Source organism: Miscanthus floridulus, unplaced genomic scaffold, assembly GCF_019320115.1.
Source record: "Miscanthus floridulus cultivar M001 unplaced genomic scaffold, ASM1932011v1 os_2018_1_2, whole genome shotgun sequence".
Taxonomy (NCBI): Eukaryota; Viridiplantae; Streptophyta; class Magnoliopsida; order Poales; family Poaceae; genus Miscanthus; species Miscanthus floridulus.
In genome coordinates, this window is record NW_027098050.1 from 25,952 (window position 1) to 47,041 (window position 21,090).

Genomic DNA, 21,090 nt, shown 5'->3' on the forward strand with positions numbered 1-21,090 from the left:
ATGTAATTACTCCAGCATCATATAAGCATTCACCCTAGATCGGCGGTGTATCCGATCATGCTCTCACAACTCACACTTACCGAGGCGTAGAGGCAAATGATCCATACATTACCACTCAAACAAGTGGCACTCATACAATAGCACGCCGTATGAGCGACGAAAGAGAAATATGATGCAAGAACCCCAGTCAGTACTTAATTAAGCCACCTAAAGTCCTTAACTGGGCATAAAGGATATGATCACTGGCACACTTTATAGTTTTAAAAATCACGTTTTCCAAATGCCTTTTTGTTTTAAATACACTTGTGAACAGTAACACGCTAAACCATGCTCTGATACCAGCTGTGACAGAACCGACCAATTATACGAAATTAAGTAAGAAAATCATCCACCAGAGCAGACGATTGAACAAACTTAAGCCCGTATAACCCGGTAGTCCGTGAAATCACGAAGGATTTCAAACCAACTCGTGTCCCAGCCATGATCGTAATAAGTTTAGCGGTCACCATCACAAATTACATAAAAGTTCGCATCATCAGATACATCAGAGTTTAAACATAGTTATTACAAACCAGTTCGAATAAAAGTAGCGGAAGTCATTTGTTCAAACCACACACACTCACGCGGAGTTTAAATATAGTGCCAGCGAATGATCATCTCCAACAAAAGCATCAGATGAGACGTAAGGAATGACCATGCCCATGGTCCTAAGCATCACCCATCGCAGGATAAAGGCAGTTGATACAGTAGCCGTAATACATCTGCCCATCTGCAACAAGTGGGAATAAAACCCTGAGTACGAGAAGGTACTCAGCTAGACTTACCCGACATAACCAAAATAAATGACACCAAGGATTATGAAGGGCTTTATAGTAGGGGTAGCTGACTCATTTGCAAAAAGAAGCATTTTAGCATTTCAAGAACCTTTAGAAAAGCATTTTTGCCAAGTTAATTATTATTAACCTGTCGACTAGATTTGCACCTATACTAGAGTAAACATGTGATTAAGCAGATAATGATAACCAACGATCATTAACTAACTTCCATACTGTCATATTCATTAAAACTGTCCAAGTGTTCCATAAACATTTACTACGATGAAGTAACTCAAGTCAAGTGCTCACTATCCAGGAGCGATGGCGATTCGAATCGATTCCTAACCAGCTGGTGATTTATTCCTTACACAAACCTCACTCACCCGCTAAAGTGAGATATTGATCACCGAGTCAACTTTCCAGGAATCTCGAGTTTGCCAGGAACCACATGTACCCGGGGGCCGACCGACTGCACTTTGGTCTTATCATCCCGCCCCCGTGTCCTACCACACCTGCTCCGGCACAGTGCGTTGCGGGCAATCTACTCGGCCCGAAAAAATCTCCCAGCTTCGCGGTCGGAAGGTACTTTATCCGGCCAGCTAAATGTAAGGCATGCGTTCAACATGACTCGAGGCCCAACAACGGTCGGTCCTTAATCGACACAGACGGAAAACACTACAGTCCAAAACTCTGCAAGTCTCCGTCCGGTCTCAACTTCATTTAACACTTAGTTATACCATGACTTCATAGTCATCCAAGCAGATCCAGGTAACCACCTATAGCTCGCAGGTGACAGGAAATCACCTGACTTCTACCGGTCTAAGCCAGCTAAGCATTGACTTGACTGCGGATACCAGGGTAACAAGGATATAGTATAACAAAGGTAGACAAGGTATAATGCAGCAACGGTTGCAAACAACTCCTGAACGTAATGCATCAATTAAAGTAAAGCATTTAATTAAATAATCGCAAACCGGGAGAAAAATGCTCCGGGGCTTGCCTCTCTCGAAAGAGCTCGGACGGTGATCGGGGCACTCCGGAAGTTCTTCAACGTCCTCCTCGTCGGCTTCTGGCACTTCCTGCTGCTGCACCTCGAGCTGCTCCTCGGGCTCCTCGGGTATGACGACTGGGTTCTCGGTTTGCGATCCTGTATGATGCAATGCGCGTAAGTGATTATGCAAACGGTGCATCGAAGGAGATGAATGCAATGGATATGTTTAAATGCAAGGTAGTCAACATCATCCAAGAAACTATACTACAAGCACATGTCATCTACTGCATTCTCTTCTACTACTAATATGTTAAGTCAACATATCTTATGAAATGCTTCAAAGATACACCAAAGCTTTACTAATTTCTTAATCACACTTAAAGCAACACTTGCTTAAACCCTAATTAATAATAGGTTTGAATAGCAACATATATTTCTGATGCTCCTAAAAATCTGAGAAAATTACAGTAGCATAATACTATCCTAAACAAACTACCATAAAAATTTCATGGCATTTGGATAAGTAAACTATCCTACACAAAAATGACAAGCTATAGCATAAAAATGAGCATGAAATTACTTTGTACTATGAAAAGTGTCAAACAACAGAATTAATATTTTTCCTAGGTTCTTCATAGCATATAATGACTGTCCAAAAATTATCACATGCATGTTTTATACAAAGTTTGCTCTCTAGCAAAAATAACAAAAATCAGCCATTAAAGGTACTTGAACTACACCTCAAAATTTTCCCACAGCACATGCATGAAACATATTTTTCCTAGGAAGTACATGACATAAAAAGATTAACAAACTTGGAATCATATTTTTCTGAAGCCTATAGATTTTTCTACACATTTTTCAAGTTATCAGCAATATACATGATTAAATAAAATCCTACGGAAAAGTATCTCAAAAATGACATGCAATAATTTTCCCAAGTAGATCTGATGATAAGGAACCTAGCAAAATTTGTTTCAACAAATTTGGATCAAATTTGGGCACCCAAACATTTTTCAAACCATTTCAGATTTCAAATAATAAAGAATAAATGAAAACAAATCACTTAAACAATGCTGGGCCGGCCCGCGGGGAAAAAGCTGGCCCATGGCCACAACCGGCCTGCGCGGCCCTGAGCGAAAAGGGGAGCGTGGCGGCCTGGCAGGGCTTCGGCCCACGGCCGCTCGGCCTGGCCGGCCCGGCTGGCTGGCTGAGGCAGAGTGCCTCGCCGGTGTGCGCGCTGGCGCGGCGGCGCGGCTCGGCCAGCGGCCGGCGGCCATCTCCGGCCATGGCAGTGTGAGCTGGCGAGCGCACGGGATGTGCGAGGTGAAGGCGAGCGCGGTAGGGTAGCTAGGCGAGGCTGGAGGGGAGAAGGAAGACGGCTTCCATGGCGGCCGAGCACGGCGGCGCCATGGCCGTCGGTGGCGAGACGCGGGGAGGCCCGACCTGTGCTCGGAAGGCGGCGCAAGCTCGAGCGCGACTTGAAGGAAGGCGAGGCGGAGTTGCTGGCGCGAGGAATCGGAGAATGGCGCAGTGGTGCGGGAGCTCGACGCCGGCGGAGCTACGGGCGCGGCGAGGGCGGAGCTTGGGGCTCTCGGCTCGGGAGAAGAGGGAAGGCAGCGCGGGCGGGAGTGAGCGAGCGCACGGGCACCGGCAGTTGAAGGCGGGCGCGTGGGCGCGGGGTCAGGCCGCGGCTGCCGCGCGGCGGGCAACGCCGGCACATGGTCGCCACGCGGCGGAAGTTCTCTGCCGCGGTCGTGGCGTGGCGCGGCGACTGACGCGGCGCGCGGGAGAAGGAGCCAGCGCGCGGGGCTGGGCTGGGCCGAGGCGCGATGGGCTGGCGCGGGAGGCGCGCTGCTGCGGGCGGCTTTGCTGGCGCGCTGGGCCGGCTTCAGCAGACGGGCCAGAAGCGAGGCGGCGGCCCGCGAAGAAAAAATCCTTTTCCAAATAAAATTTTTCAAGGAATTTTTAAATGCCATTTTTCAAATATTATTTTGGGCAAGAAAATGACCTCTTTTGAAAATGTACCAAAAATGAAAGTTGTTTAGAATTTAATTCTCTACAACTTTGCTTTTATGACCAAAGCCAAATTCTTTCTAGATTTTGAATTGTAAATTCAAAGTCCAAATCTAACTCAAAACCCTAATTTTTGGGAATTTATTTTGAAGCCAAATTTTGAATTAATTTGAATACAGACCTTGCTCCAAAAATTGAACTAAACATCTTTAGATGATTTACCATGATATCCAAACATGTTTTACTAACCGAGCAAACAAAATCAGGGCAAAACAATTCTAACAAAGGTATGCAACATTCAGGTTTCACAACACGTTTCATATGTTTCGAAACAGTGTTTCAATTGTTATTTACATGATTAGGCATGTATGATTAATATGCTTTATGATGCATGCTATGCATGATTTGCAGTGCCTAAATGTAGGCTTAACACCGGGGTGTTACAACTTGTGAGCCTTGTCTTGCCTTTCTCCGCATGTCTTCTGGTACCTACCGAGCGGGCGTCCCCGGTCGGATGGCTCCAGTTGGCTCTGAGTGCGCCGGTCGGAGAAGAGCGGTGAGCAGGGTTCCTACGAGCCCTGGTCGGAGGGACGCGGGGTCGGAGTCAAAAGTAGGGCTCGGGGTAGACCTTCCGATCGGAGAAGCTGTCCGGAGATGGCTGGAGCCTAAATCGAGCGCTCCGGTCGGACAGGTGGGTCGAAGTAGCCGACGAGCCGGCGTTACTCTTCTTGGGCCTGGCCTTCCGGTCGGTTGCTGGACCGCCCCTTTGCCTTGTTGTTTTTAGACTCTTGGGCCGAGCCTTGGCGTAGAAGTCGGTCCCTGAGGGATCCCGGGTTTATGAACCCGACAAAAGCTCTTGATTACCTCTTGATCTGTCATGTTTGAACTCGAACCCACTGCCTAGCAAGTGGCTAACACCCGGGGTGTTACACCTCCGCCGGCGCCGCCGCCGTACCAGTGGCCTTGTCCGAGGGCGTGGAGTCATCCTGTTTCCGGTGAGTTCATCACTCGTTACTTGGTGGTAGTAAAATCAAATTCTGCATTGGCATGGCGCATTGCTATTTTTTTTATTTTTTATTTTTTTGGCGCCAACAAGGGCAAGAGCGCAGTCTCTGCTTGTGGGTCCAGCCAGTGCAGACTTACTCCCCCTGTTCGCTTGAGCTTATTCAGAACTACTTTTCAGTCATGGAACATTATTTTTCTCTCACAACATTTCAGTATAATTATTAGCATAAGCCAAATTTCAGCATTAGCAAACAGGGTGACTAGATCAGCGGCTGTTATAATCGCATAATTTATACATGGACACTATTCCCTCGTGAATGAGTGTAATTGTGCTCATTGCCTATTTGTTTACGTAATGATGACCTTTATCAATAGAAAATGCAGCAACGGCAATAGCAAAACAGGCAATATAAAACTTTTATCACATTGTGGATAGATACAACATTCGGTAAACACGAATGACTGTCAGAGGACGCCACATTTCTCCAAAAATCCGACCATCGATTTCACTTAGCGTGCCATGAAAGCAGAGACATGGATTGGGAGAGGTGACACACAAATAGAACAACATGCGGCGAATTCCAACAAAGGCATGTGTAAGTTATTTGAAATTTGAGTTTGCGTCCCATAAGACACTTTGTTGCAAATGCCAGCTCTCTTACTCGTTTTCTGTGGCAAAACCCACACTGCCGTGCACACGTTTAGCTGATTTAACCATCTTCAGGCTTCAGCAATTTTGATTCGTCTTTACTAGAGTTATTAGACATTTACAGGAGTATAATCCCTACATCTTTGACCGATGACAACTTAAAACCTTGTTACACTGACTTTTGCATGAAAATCTCACTAAAACATGATGAATAAGGTCAATTCTAGCCCTCGAAGTACAATCTTATCTTGACATCTCATCATGGCTCTACACTGGAGAAAATAAACCAAAAAAGAAGTGATGTAGATAGCGACAAACCCTTACATCGTGCAATCCAGTGTCCCATCGTGAGAAAACTCGAATCCAACTATGATCTATCCAATACTAAACCTAACGATGTGCTTAGAAGCGAAGGGAAATGGCCGGCGACAAAGTTTTTCTGCATAAACATAGAACTGACAGTAGATCAAGACTACTATCTGGTGTCCGATGCATGCACCTCGGCGGCCATCACATAACCATCTCCTGCTCCCGGCCGGTAGATCGACCGCAGGCGTACGTGTCAGTTGGGCCGGCTGCCTCTTTACCCATTTTTTCGGTTCAGCTGTATATGCTCTGCTGCATGTTTTATTAGTCTTTCCATTCCTATTAACTGTTATGACCAAAACACCAAGATTAAGAAAGGGATATTAACAAATTTAAAAATAGTATGTATTTATATATATATATATATATATATATATATATATATATATATATATATATATATATATATATATATATATATATATATCATTAAGCCATACCGTATATTCGAGATCTTGCCAGTTTGACATATTTTCTCCGAAAGAATCCAAAACATGTATCTCACCTTTCGAAGCATTCACAACCGCTAGGTACTAGTGAAACTTCACAATATTAATTGGAAGGAGCACCTGCAGTGATAGAGTTTTATCTAAATTTTTTCTACATGTTTCAATCAACAAAAAATAGCATATATCAGATCTCGTGGTCAAGCTTACCATATCAGCGTCTAAATAATTGTTGATCCATGTTTGAACCTTATCATCTTTACTATAGTTCAATGTCGTCGCATCGGTCTCTCCGTCGCGCCGTAGCAATTGAGTAATAAATGCATTCTTCAAGTAAATATCTCCACCTTTTCTATGAAGTAGGTGTTCTTCATGTCACATCAATTGGATATACGTACTAATGACCTGCATTTTTTAATTTGTCAAATAAAAAATTAGCATATTTTCTGCATGGATATTCGCGTAGACATTGCGAAGTACTAGCGAGAATCTTCAGCCGGCAGTAGCGGCAGGCAGCATGGTTTCCTCCAAGATAAGATAACTGGGTACAGATTTAAGTGAATATTTAGTTTAGCACAGAACTAATTTAACATTGTGTCAAATACAAATTTAACAGACTCGTAAATACAAATTTAGCAGGGTTTCCTCTTTCCTTCTACTTATTTTTCTTTTATAGAAACAGACCCCAAAAGTGAGTACTGATACGTAGCTCAAGCATTCATCATAGTCATGCAATGAAATTCAGAACAATTAGAATAAACCAGGATTATTGACAGTGACTCTTGTCCCATCTGAATACTGAACTTTTGGTTTCGGTAAATTGAGTTGTATATAGAATTCTATAGTACCTCAGTCTACAAATAAAAAGAATTCTAAAATTTATAACACATGAATATTATTTAGTATTTTTTTATATAAGTCAAGTTGTAGTGTTGCACCCTGGCACCGGTACATATTGATATAGAATGAAAAAAATATTCTTGACATCTAATCCATTAGATGAAGAAAAAAAGAAGTGACTTCTGATATGAAAAAACTTGCGAAAGAAAAAAGCTCCATATTTACGAAGATACTTTATTTGAACTCAATGCAAAAAAGATATTTGCATATTATCATATTCTAGCACATGACTGAAACTGAAACTGAAACTGAAACCAGATAGAGCACATGTTTTCTAGTTTTTTTAGCAGTAATATAGTGTGTTAACTGCAGGCCAGTCTGCCAAGGTCAAGCTGTCAAGCTCCTTTGGTTCGCTGCTAATTTTTTTTTAACTTTTCATTCCCAGAGTTTTTAGAACAAATACAGAGTATTTGTCACATTGAAAATCATTAATGTTCAAACTTCAGAGTCCCTATGATACTGATAGTAGACATTGTGAAGTACCTGCGATGACAATGAGATGTGGCCGGCCAGATCTTCTGCCGGCGAGTCTGTAGATGCAGCCGGGCCGCCCGAGTTTAGTGGCCTGCTGCGCGTTCGTCGCGGCGCAAGGGTTATGGCCGGACGACCGATAGTAGCGATGGGCAGCAGGGTTTCCTCACCATGTCCGGCAAACTGAGGCAATATAGCAATGAAAGCGTGCCGACGTGCAGGGCAAATGAAGGTTGCACGTAGTGCGACAGCGTGAAGTCGGCGCTCTGAGTAGCAAGATGCTATTGCTAATTTCAGTGACTAAGATTCATGAGATATCTGAGAGATTTGCACTTATAATTAAGTACCTAGGCAATGTCGCTGACGGTGACAAGGATCTCACCGTCGTTCAGACCCAGCTCGGCGGTGCCTCTTCCTTCCCGGACGCCTTGATCGACGCGACAGCGGTCCAGAAGGTTTCGAACATCGTTTTTTTCTTTTTCGATTCGGTGATGATTGGCTTCGAGCGTTGAATCACGGTCGCGGCATGCGGCTTGCGAGGAGGGCGTGGGGGTGAGAAGCCTGGCATCACACGAATCGTGGTCATCGGATTTGATTTAGGTGTTTTATTAGCCCTTGATTTTAATGGAGACAAATTTCTGTGTGCATTTTTCTGAGTGCACAATGGTTGAAGGCTTTCAGCGGGGGACGTTTTCTTGGAGAACCTAATATAATTTTGATCGATTCATTATAGTAGAGATCATTATGTATGTCTTTTTGTAAAGGCGAAATAATATACTACTACAACTTTGAGCTAGCTGGGCGACCAGATGCAAGCCTTGAGCCTTCTGGGTAGTAAGGAGTAGCTAGAATTTTGCGTCACGTGTGGTTTGCGCGTCGGAGTCCTGGGTGCACGTGTGCAGCAGCCCCTACCGAGTGCCCTAGTCCGAGCTGGCCCTGACTAATGAATGAATCTGACGATGAGAGAGCTTTTTTTTCTGCCGACTTCATCATGTCCAAATTGCACTCGTCTCTGCATCCACCATACCGTACCACCTGCTCAGCGTAGCAAAGAAATGTGCAACTCCTGCTCTCGCGCTTTGTCTTGTGTACCTACCTACGTGCAGTGATGTTTTGGACGAGTACATCGCGGCGGTGCGACGCATGACATGCACAGTGCTGGAGCTGATGGCGCAAGGTCTGGCCCTGGACGACGCGGGCGTGTTCAGCAGGCTGGTGCTGGACCGGGACAGCGACTCGATGCTGAGGGTGAACCACTACCCGCCGCGGCCCGAGGCCGCCGGCGAGCCGGACGAGGTGAGGCAGCGGCTGACGGGGTTCGGCGAGCACACCGACCCGCAGATCATCTCCGTGCTCCGCTCCAACGACACGGCCGGGCTGGAGATCTCGCTACGGGACGGCACCTGGGTCTCCGTGCCCTCCGACACCCAATCCTTCTTCGTCAATGTCGGCGACGCATTGCAGGTATGTATGTACGCTCAGAGTTTTGAGTTTCTTGCTTCCAGTGAACAATTCTCAATTGAACATAGTACTTCTAGTTCTAGGTACTACCTTGATTTAACTAATGACACTTTACAACGATGAACGAAAGCGAGTGCCGAGTTCCCCGACCCGACACTTTTTTTGCGAGGCCAAAAAAAAAGCTTTGGTTCCTCTCCTCTGTAGTCTGTACGGCACGGGGCAGGGCTGCGAACTTGCGATGCTCACCCTCACCTGTCCTTGGCCTTCAGTGTCAATCCGTGTCCAATGGCTGTGACCTGTGATGTCTAGGAATCTTGTGGATGCCCAAGTGGCGTTCAAGCAAAACCTTTTTCTTTTGTGGGAAAACCGTACGGTACTGCTGCCGGTGGGTCGGTGCTTGTCAACAGGCAGGCTCGAGTACCAGTCCTTGTTCACTTCTTCCTCAGGCCTTGCCTTTCCAAGACACAAAACCATGTTCGTTCATCTGTGATGCTGCTGCAGGTGCTGACCAACGGGCGGTTCCGGAGCGTGCGGCACCGGGTGATGGTGACCAGCGCGCGGCCGCGGGTGTCGGTCATCTTCTTCGGCGGGCCGCCACCGCGGGAGCGCCTGGCGCCGCTGCCGGGGCTGCTGGACCGGGAGGGCGGCCGCCGCCGATACAGGGAGTTCACGTGGAGGGAGTACAAGACCTCCGCGTACCGGACCAAGCTCGCCGACAACAGGCTCTGCTACTTCGAGACCACGGCCGCCGCCGCCGCCGCGACCAGCTAGCCGCGTTGACACCCGGCGGCCCGGTTCATCTCGGCTACCTTTTGGATGTGTAGCGTAGAACGAAATGTTCGTGTGGCGTATAGTTTTCTGTCCATATACAAATTAAAGGCGGCTGGTATGGTATTGGTCAGTTCGTCGCTTTTATTTGTAGAGAGAATGGTGGAACGTGATGCATGCCTCTCGGCGTATATAGAAAGGCCGCGGAAAATCCTGGTGCGACTTACAATCTCATCTACATCTTTCTTGCTCATAAAGGAACAAACAACACGTCAACTCTTTGTTACTCCTGTAATAGGAGGCGATCCATCTAAATCGTGCGAGGTTGGCTGACACAACAACCTGTTATGTTACAAGAATATCTCAACTATCTTAACAGCCCCGACAATCGCAGAGCCGGATGATGAAAAAAAAAGACAATTGCAGAGCCAGTAGCAAGTTGAAATTGCCCCGAAAAACTCCAACTACAGAGAAGACAAGGCGCGCATTTAATTTCATGTGTCGTAAAGATAGACGGGCCTAATCCATCTTATAAGGTCCAAAAACAGAAATGGCGGTTAAAACTTGCTAAGTTTAAGTTCAACTAGATGGGCCTAAATCAACTAATAACCCTAAGTCCCTAGTCTGAGATGAGACTCAACTCGACATTTATGGTGATTTTTTTCGGAATTTTTGGATCATGTTTGAATGAACTTCGATCAAGTTTGAATTCCTTCCACTTCAGCCTAAGAGCATCTCAAGAGCTCTGGAAAATTCACTTAATAAACTAATGAATTTATCAAGTTAACAAAATAAGTAGGAAACTCATTTTTTCTCTATTCAATTCAAGTGTCATATAGTAGTTTCCTAAAAAAAGGCTCGTCATCTCCATCAGTTTGCACGCTACCTCATCCCTACGACCAAGCGTGACAGAGCCACCCACTGTCAGCCTTAATTAGTCGGCCGAACAAGAACAAGGCCTCCAACCAACCACACCCAGCCGCCGGTCAAGGTCAGCCATTTGCTAGGGTCTTAGGTGCGGCCATGGTCGGCCTGGCGCAACCAGGGCAGGTTGGAGTACGTGTTGTGAAACTATGCCAGTACACCAACAGCCGTCCTTCTACAGATGATCTCATCCGTCCATACAGATATGTACGGCGTCCGTACAAGTAGTTAGGATTAGAAATTAAATTAGTAGTTAACTGTGTCACCGAAGGGGCATGTCTCCTGGAGACGAGACGTAACTTCTCCCATCGGTTGTGTCCTTTGGACATACCCCTTCCCTTCACATGTATATATTCTACGAGATCAACGAAACACGATAGTTGTTTCCAAATCTTTGTTCATTTACATTCACATTCAAGGCGTTATCAGTCACTTTCGCTCTTCTAGACAGTGAGAAAGAGAACACACCAACACCGGTAAGCATCATGGCCAGTATTGACTTACCGTCTCACATCGCTCGTGGCTTGTTCTTCGCCCTTCGCCACGTCGGTGGAGTTCGCCGTGGCCCAATCCACTACCACGGCCACCATGGACAGCGCCGCATCGTCTTCGAGCACCTTGGGCCTCGTGTTCGCCGTAACATTGCCCATGGTCATGGCCATGGTCCTTTCGGCCGCCTCTTCGACTCCACTGTTCCTGTCCTCCGCGCCGATGCAGTTCCTCACCACCGATGGAGTCAAGTTCGTCGTGGCCGCCATGCTTCTCCGCGCGATCTCTGTCTGCAGAGCCAGCCACCGTCTCGCCTTGGCGTGGACGGTGCCGGCCCCATCAACGTAGCACCGTGCACTGTGGAAGCCCTAGCGCCACCCGCTGTTGAAGTCCCAGCGCCGCCCGTTGATGGAGTGATCGCTGAGCCCGTATCCGCATACGTCCCCATGGAGTCGATGCCGCCAGCACCGGCACCGCCTCGCTACTGGTGCAACTTCTGCAAGGAGTACACGTTGATGCTGATGCCGCACACGCTGGAGTACAACTACTCACTGCCATCGCCCACGCCGGTCTAGGAGACTCAAGTGGCGGCTGGCACAAGCATCCCCGGTGACGCCCTCGATCCATAGTACTTCAACACCGTCGCTGCGCCGATGCTTCAGGATGGGAAGGCCGGGGACGAGATGGACGTCGCTGCCCCCGGCATCAGCAACCTCTTAAATTCCGGCAGCACGCTCACAACTAGGTCTGGCGTCCCGCCGTACTTCTTCCTGGACGTGGCCTGCCCCTCGGCTCCTCCTCCGGTAGTGACCCCGCCATCGGCTCCTCCTTCGCCCACGACACGCGCGGAGGCTGTGGCCCGCATGAAGGTGTTTGCACCAAAATTTGGGAGAAGAACGTGGGAACTTGAAGCCTCCAAGAGTGTGTCAATCAAGGAATCGATTGCATAAGAATCGATATCAGCTGATTCAGACGCGGTACTGGAATCGGCTCTCTTCAGATGACGCCAGCAGATAACGACAAAAGCTACGGTTGGTGTTGGGAAAAATATGTCGGACTCTACAAAAACAGAAAGATTATGGTAAGTTATCTTAAATTAGAAATGCTTTATCTTATGCCAAAGATTATAATGAGTCGTACTTAAATAGGATTCATGCTTAGGATCTGGGTATAAATATTAGACTTCGACTATTATAAAGGACATCCAATCAACCAATACAAGTTACTTTTTTTTCGGCTCCGTGCCAACCCTTAGGAGTAGGAGCAGAGTAGATTCCGGCGAGTTCTTCAACAAGCAGAGCTGCATCGGTCTGGCCGACCTCTGGCTTGTCTGTAAGTACCATCATGGCTTATACTTCTATTTGTACGGCTGCATCGGTTAAGTTCAACCTCTACTACGAACTCTAGTATAAGTTAGTTATCGATCTTATCTAGTTCAAGTACGGCTGCATCGATCCGATCGACCTCCACTGCTCGAATTAGATTAAGGTCGAGTTATTAGCTCTACCAAAGGGTGGCATCCTTCGGATAGATTCATTAAGTTACCAATCTTGCTGATGTTTTTATTGTTATTAGTTTTTTAGCAACATCAACCTGCCCGATCAAGATCAATCTAGATCGGCCTCACATCCTTTTAATCCCTCGTTTATCTTGTTACATTGCAATGGTTCTTACTTTAAACGACGGGTTACGTTTTATCAGCCGTTCTACTTCGATCTTGATTGTGCATAGTACGTGGTCAAGGCATGTCTGATCTTGAGGAGGTTTACTAGTTAGTTGAATCTGGTCTATAGCCCGCTATCACGGCTATATCGATCCGGTCGACCCCCACTGTTAGCACTCTAGATCAGAAGATGCTAGCTGGTAGGTTTCCTTTCGATCAGGCATGACCCTGGCTGTTTGCTACGCCTGCATCGGCTAAATAGCCGATCACCCGTATTTCAACGTTCATAGTGTGTTTTCATGATCCTGTTAAATATGAGTAGATCCATTTTCTTTAAGGATAGAATCTGTTATCTTTATTATGGCTGTATCGATCCGATCGAACCCCACTGTTAAAGATGATAGGTTAGATTTGAGGAGTTAATAGGTCTGCTCATGTTGAATAGTCTATTGTTCACATGCTATGATCCTTTTTCTACCCGAATCGACTCTTTTAGCCAATTCGTCTGCGCTTTCACAAATACGACATGCTCTCATGAATCTATTGAAGTATGGTCGATTCTACAAATTCTTTGGATTTAGTTTGTTGTTATCATCATAGCTGCATCGATCCAATCGAACCTCACTGTTGATGGTAATGGATTAGGTCTAGATGGTTTGTGGGTCTGTTTGTATCAAACAGTCGATTGTGTGCGTGGCATATCCCTTTTTCTTATTAAATTCATTGGCTCTACACTACGTATTGATCGAATCTAATTTAGCCAGTGATGTATCTCTGACACATACATGTTAATAGCTCAAGGGAAAGAATCATTAAAATTGGGTACATCGCAATTATCATTTTAAAAATCAGTCACAACCCACGAGCGTTACAGTTCTTAACAACCGATTTTCTTCTCTTATCGGTTATTTAATCAATTTTTCTCGTTTGGCTGTTAGCCACTGGATCATCGAGCACTCACCAGCGCTTAATCACCACTAAAGTTGTCCGACCACACATTATGACTAGAGATAAAATAATGATGGTTCGTGGTCGGCATCACTAGCGAGTGCTCGACAACACTAGTGAGTGGTCGGATATCTCCGTGATCTAGTGGGCTAACATTGGCTGCTCCTGAAGCGGCACACTAGGAACTATCTAGGCAAAAACCGGCATGTTCCACCTTAAATTACTGATAAACTTTCTCTTCTTATCAATTGTAGGTCAAATTGACTGGCACGCCCTCGGGAGGAATTCATAGGGTCGACTAGTCCTGCGTTGAAGCCAAGCGGATCTCTAGCCTTACTCCGTCAAGCAGATCCTTCCGGCTTGCTGCGTGTTGACGCATTTTCATGCCGACACACATTTTGGCACGCCCGATGGGACTCCACAATCATCATGGCGACTTACAACAACAATGACATTCTTATGGTGCCTTATGAAGACCTACCAGATGAAGATAAATATGTCATCAGCAAAGCTATAGAAGAATTTCAGAACAAGTGTTTGTTGTCCTACACCAAGACATGTGATAATAAAATTATTCAGAAATATCCACTACTAAGAGTTCTATTGCATGGACAGACATATGCAGATGAAGCTGAAGATAGGTGTTTCTTTGTGGAGGCTATAAACAAATCTGGTCATGATGCCATATTGAACCATAATACAGTTTTCCTGAATACATTCCACAACACCATGAATGAGGTGTTTCATGGATATCCAATCGATTAGGTTGGACTGGCTTATTACAATATTCCACATCCGTCAACTCAGGAGAATAATCAAGCCAGTACTAGTCATCATGAAGCAGCACCCATTGACAATGATGATGTCTAGGAAGTTCGGAGCTCATCCAAGCAAGTTTAGGGTGCCATTGCTAACCAGATACAATATAATCTTGAATCGTCAGCGCAACATGTGCAACAACCAACGGGGCAAGGTCAGAACCAGATGGTTAGTTTTGGCACATCAGGCCAAATACCATCGTCTCCTCAAAAAGTAGTGTCATCAGTTCAAAGGATTCGTAGAGATATAGATCATAACATCTACAACCAGAGACTTCAAGCAGCAAACCAGTAAAGGACCCAGCAGATAGAGATTCCATAGATGTATCATTATGGCACAGATTACAACAGCCTTCACATAATTCCAAATCCAGGGTATCAAGGTACCTAAAATTTTAATCCACAGATGGGTCAGCAATTGTAGAGAAATCCAAATTCAAATGCTGATGAGTTGTTGCTTAGAGTGACCAAGATGATGAAGAATCATTCGGTTTGAAGCCAAAAGGGCAGACCTTCTCGTACAAATGCCTATATCCAGAGTGGTTTGATTTGGTTGCTCTTCCTATAAATTACAGGCTCCCAAAGTTTGCTAAGTTCACTGGCCAAGATAGCACAAGCACAATAGAATATGTCAATCGATATCTTACACAGTTGGGCGAAGCATCCATTGAAGAGCCCATTGAGTTCATTTCTTCTCCTTGTCCCTGTCAGGACCAGCCTTCACTTGGTTTTCATCATTGCTAGTTAACTCCATTGCTAATTGGGCTGACTTAGAGAAGAAGTTTCATACATATTTTTACACTGGGATAGGAGAAAAGATAATTACCGATTTAATGACCATAAGGCAGGGAACTAATAAATTGGGCACCGAGTTTCTTTAGAGATTCCAAGAGACCAGAAATTTATGCTTCTCATTGAACCTGACTGATGATCAGCTAGCTGCACTGGTTGTTCAAGCAATGTTGCCAACGTGGAGAGAGAAGTTGTTGGGACAAGTGTTTGACCACTTAGGTCAATTGGCTCAACGAGTGATAGCGCTCAATAGCTAATTCTAGAATATACGTAGAGATACCTAATTCTAGAAGAAAGCCACAATTGCTGAAACCTATAATCCATATTCAGTTGATGACGACTATGAAGACGATGATGAAGAAGAAGTTGCCGTAGCTAAATGGAATTGCGGTAAGAAGACAATAATGGTGTCAAATGCTTGGGGAAGAGGGGTCGAAGAGAGCTATGATTTCGACATCACAAAATCAGACAAGCTCTTTGATTTCTTGCTCGAGAAAGGACAGATCAAGTTGCCCGATAATCATGTTATGTTGCCTCCCGATCAGTTGAAGAATAAGAAGTTCTACAAATTTCACAACGCCACTTCTCGTTCTACCAATGAGTGCAGAGTTTTCTGGCAACATATACAGAGGGCAATTAAGCAAGGAAGGCTCAAATTTGATACGCCTCAAAAGATGAAAGTTGATGATAATCCTTTCCCAAGAGATCAGAACATGGTTGATGCTAGGCTGCTCAAAGGGAAGACTAAAGTCCTCACATCAATTAGATCAAAAGAAACTAGAATAGTTGATCCCGAGATGCAAATATCGGCTGATGAATATAAAGAGATTAGAAGGCGTCATGACCAACAAAAGAGCCGATACGAACAAGGGGAGACATCAAGGAAGGGGGCAACAAGGCCACGTGTTACATCTTGAATTTGTTGAATAAATGGTAGCGGGAGAAGGAAAAGAATTATCTGCGTTGGTTAGAAGAGCAAGAATACCAGCGTCAGCTAGAGAAAGAGAAGTATGAAAGAGAGCAGGCTGAATCACATTAGAATTGTCCTTTCTTTAGACATTACTGGAATGAAGGTTTAAAATTGCCTACCAGAAATAACTGTCCAGAGTGCAGCGAGCAATATTGGGAGTTTAGGCAATCTCAAGCCAACCGCTGGTCTATCCATGCTCAAGATGAGTATCATCATAATAATATGGATCAACACTTAAAAAATAAGAGTGTTCATAATCGGCTGGGGAAGCGAGTTGTCGATCAAAACCAGGCTGATTATGAAGAAGAAAGTAATGAGGAATATGTGTGGCAGGAAGGCCAATGGTGTCTAGGAGGTTTGACAAGAAGCCAGAAAAGAAGGGTGCAACGCCTAAAGAATAGAGAGCTAGAATCGGCTCAGGCATCTGGTAGACCTCAAGTGTGGCGTGCTAAGCAAATAGCCGGTAGGGGTTAACCATCGACTAATATTCAAATGGCTTTTTTTATTACCATCGGAATTTAGAGCTCCAATAGACCAAGAAGTCTATTCGGATTTCGATGAATCAGAGTATGAAGAGATAGTTGCCAAGTTGACGGTTATACAACAGGCTATATTTGATAAGCCAGTCAAACATCGATACTTAAAGGCTTTATATGTAAAAGGTTTTGTTGATGGGAAGCCGATGAGCAAGATGTTGGTGGACTGAGGTGCTTCTGTCAATCTTATGCCTTACACCACTTTTCACAAGCTTGGAAAGGGACCTGGAGATTTGATTGAAACTGATATGATGCTTAAGGATTTTGGGGTAATGCATCTAAAACCCGGGGGGCAATGAACGTCGAACTGACAATCAAGAGTAAGACTCTGCTCACCACATTCTTCGTCATTGATGGAAAAGGTTCATATAGTTTAATCCTCGGTCATGATTGAATTCATGCAAATTATTGTGTACCATCGACCATGCATCAATGTTTGATTCAATGGCATGGAGATGATGTTGAGCTAGTTTGTGCTGATGAATCTGTGAGTATCACAACAGTCGATCTAGTATATTGGGAGCTAGAAACTTTGAGTGTTTTCTGCCAAGCTATGGGAAGGAGGCTTCATTAAGATCAATGATGAAAGCCAATAGCCGATCCAAGTAATCGGCTCTGAGAATTTGTTTTAATGGATAATCCAATAGATGGTACAGATGGTAAACTAGGACATGGCTTTATGTTGGCCGATGAATTAGAAGAAATAGATATTGGTTCTGGAGATAGGCCTAGGCCGACGTATGTAAGTGCCAAGTTGGATCCTAAGTATAAGCAAGAGTTAGTGGATTTATTAAAGGAATTTAAAGATTGTTTTGCTTGGGAATACTATGAGATGCCTGGTCTAGACCGATCGATTGTTGAACATCGGTTGAAAATCAAACTTGGATATCGATCGTTTCAATAAGCTCCGAGGAGATTCAACCCAAACGTTCTTGATGATATCAAAAAGGAGACTAAAAGGTAGCTAGAAGCAAAATTTATCCAACTGTGCCAATATGCAGAATGGATATCAAATGTTGTTTCTGTGTATAAGAAAAATGGGAAGTTAAGAGTTTGCATCGATTTCAGAGATCTAAACAAATCTACACCCATGGATGGTTATCCGATGCTGATAGCCGATATGTTGGTAGATGCAGTAGCCAGGCACAAGGTTATTAGTTTCATGGACGGCAATGCAAGATATAACCAAATTTTTATGGCTGAGGAAGACATAGCAAAAATAGCTTTCAGATGCCCTAGCGCAATCAGTTTATTTGAATGGGTTGTGATGACCTTTGGTTTGAAGAATGCCAGTGCAACTTATCAGAGGGCAATGAATTATATTTTTCATAAGTTGATCGGCAGGATTGTTGAAATCTACATTGATGATGTGATCGTGAAATCTAAGGGATACAAGGAACATCTAGCTAATTTGTAGGAGGCTCTGGAGTGTACAAGAAAGCATGGTCTAAAGATGAATCTCAATAAGTGTGCCTTTGGAGTATCAGCTGGACAATTTTTGGGTTTCATGGTCCACGAGAGAGGAATCGAAATTGGTCAAAAAAGTATTAAAGCAATTAATGAGGCAGTGTCCCCGGCTACTAAAATAGAATTACAATATTTGCTTGGTAAGACTAATTTTATCATAAGGTTCATTTTAAATTTGTCTGGAAGAGTTCTGCCATTTTCTCCCTTATTGAAGTTGAAAAATGATCAAATGATCAAGAATTCAAGTGGGGTAACGCACAACAAAAGACATTTGAGATAAAAGAATACATGAAATGTCCACCTGTGTTGGTCCCTCCTCAGCAAGGTAGGCCTTTTAAGTTATATGTATCGGTCGATGACCAAATGATTAGATCAGCCTTAATGCAAGAGTTCGAAGGGAAAGAACGAGTTGTTTTCTGTCTCAGTAGAAGGCTTTTGTATCTACAGATAAGATATTCTCCTGATGAAAAGTTATGCTTATGCTTATGCTTATGCTTATGCTTATATTTCTCTTGCACTAAGTTACGACATTACTTGTTGTCGGCTGAGTGTACAGTTGTCTCCAAAACTGATGTGATCAAGCACATGCTATCAATGCCAATATTAAATGGAAGAATTGGAAAGTGGATTCTTGTGTTGTCGAAATTTGACTTGAGATACGAATCGGCTAAAGCAGTCAAAGGGCAAGTAATAGCCAATTTTGTCACCCAGCATCATAAGCCAAGTATTGATTATGTAGAGCCGGTACCTTGGGCATTGTTCTTTGATGGGTCATCATACAAGCAAGGTGGTGGCATTGGTATTGTTGGTATTGTTATTATTTCACCTCAGGGGATAAGTTTTGAGTTTGCTTTTCCAAATGAACCAATAATTACCAATAACTAAGTGGAATATGAAGCTATTCTTAAGGGGCTTCAACTTCTTCATGAAGTAATGGCCGAGGCAATTGAAGTATTTGGAGATTCACAGTTAATTATTAATTAGTTGATCGGCCTATATGAATGTAAAGAAGATACTCTGAGGGGATATTATGATGAGTGCCAAGGGTTGCTCAAGGAATTTCCTCGTGTTTCTCTTCATCATATTCCAAGAGCACAGAATTAGAGGCTAATCGTTTAGCTCAAAGTGCGTCAGGTTATCGAGTATTTCAAGAGGTCTTAAGTAGTGAAGCCTCGAATAATGATTGGAGAGTTGAAATAGCCGATTACCTTAGGAATCCATCACAGAAGGTTACCAGGAAGCTAAGGTATAAATCGACTAAGTATGTTTTACTAGATGATCATGTATATTACAAAATAGTCGATGGGGTGCTGCTTAAATGCTTGAATCAAGAAGAACCTAAGGTGTTGATGGGTGAAGTACATGAAGGGATATGTGGAGCTCATCAATCGGCTTATAAGATGAACTAGATTATTCGTAGGACTAGATATTTCTGCCCAACAATACTAGAAGACTATTTTGAATATTATAAGGGGTGCCAGGACTATCAATATTTTGGTAATGTTCAGAAATCACCCGCATCTGCTATGAATCCAATAATTAAACCATGGTCGTTTTGAGGTTGGGGAATTGATCTAATTGGCCAGATTTTACCGCCTTCAAGTAAATGACATAAGTTCATATTGGTAGCAACGGATTACTTCACTAAGTGGGTTGAGGCAATTCCTTTGAAGACGGTAACCTCAAAGAACATGGTTGATTTTGTCAAGGAGTATATTGTGTATCGTTTTGGGATTCCTCAAACTATCACTATCGATCAAGGGACAATGTTCGCATTAGAAGAGTTTGGAGATTTTGCTGCTAGTATGAGAATTAAGTTGCTAAATTCTTCTCCTTACTATGCTTAGGCTAATGGCTAGGCAGAGGCGTCCAATCATATTATGATTAAGCTGATCATGAAAAAGATTGAGGAGCAGCCAAGGAAGTGGCATTCAACGCTTAATGAGGCATTATGGGCATATATGATGGCCTATCATGGATCGATTAAAACATCACCTTATGAACTTGTGTATGGTCATAATGCGGTCCTTCCTTGGGAAATTCAAACTGGATCGAGGCGTGTCACATTGCAAAATGATTTGTCAGCCGAAGTCTATAAGAATCTTATGATAGATGACTTAGAGGACTTGAGTTGCCATCGGCTGCGTGCTCTTGAGAATATCAAAGCCAATAAACTGAGGATTGCAAGGTATTATAATAAAAGGTCAAGAGTAAACAATTTTCTGAAGGAGACTTAGTCTGGAAAGTGAAATTATCGATCGGGTCAAAGGACAGCAAGTTCGGCAAATGGTCACCTAATTGGGAAGGACCTTTTGGATTAAATGTTGTGCGCCTGGCAACGCTTATATTTTGGAAACACTGGGAGGAGAATTAGAGTTTGACAGAGCAATTAATGAAAAATATCTGAAGAAATATTATCATAGCGTTTGGATTAATACTTGATAGATGATTTTGTTTAGTCGTCGGCTCTAATAGCCAATACAAGAAGGGTATCACCACTAGTTCAAGAATAAACCTGAAGGGGTAAAAGCCGATACAATATGTATCGCCTATAGAGAAAAAATGAACACAGATAGATTAATAAATGGGACAAGA

At 44.0% G+C, this 21,090-nt stretch overlaps 1 protein-coding gene across 1 annotated transcript; it reads left to right on the forward strand.

Annotated features, from left to right (window-relative positions):
* Nucleotides 1–3,331: 3,331 nt before the first annotated feature.
* Nucleotides 3,332–9,891, forward strand: LOC136534525 (gibberellin 2-beta-dioxygenase 1-like). The gene is made up of 4 exons (XM_066526952.1): nucleotides 3,332–3,547; nucleotides 4,750–4,817; nucleotides 8,766–9,123; nucleotides 9,622–9,891. The coding sequence occupies exons 1-4, from the start codon at nucleotides 3,332–3,334 to the stop codon at nucleotides 9,889–9,891; spliced, it is 912 nt and encodes a 303-aa protein (XP_066383049.1).
* The last annotated feature ends 11,199 nt before the right edge of the window (nucleotides 9,892–21,090 follow it).

Excerpts from the sequence above, each read along its gene's own strand:
- LOC136534525 (XM_066526952.1), top strand. The coding sequence starts at position 3,332 with ATGGCGCAGTGGTGCGGGAGCTCGACGCCGGCGGAGCTACGGGCGCGG. Across the intron at positions 4,818-8,765 it reads GTGGAGTCATCCTGTTTCCG|TGATGTTTTGGACGAGTACA; the intron begins GTGAGTTCATCA and ends ACCTACGTGCAG. Across the intron at positions 9,124-9,621 it reads ATGTCGGCGACGCATTGCAG|GTGCTGACCAACGGGCGGTT; the intron begins GTATGTATGTAC and ends ATGCTGCTGCAG.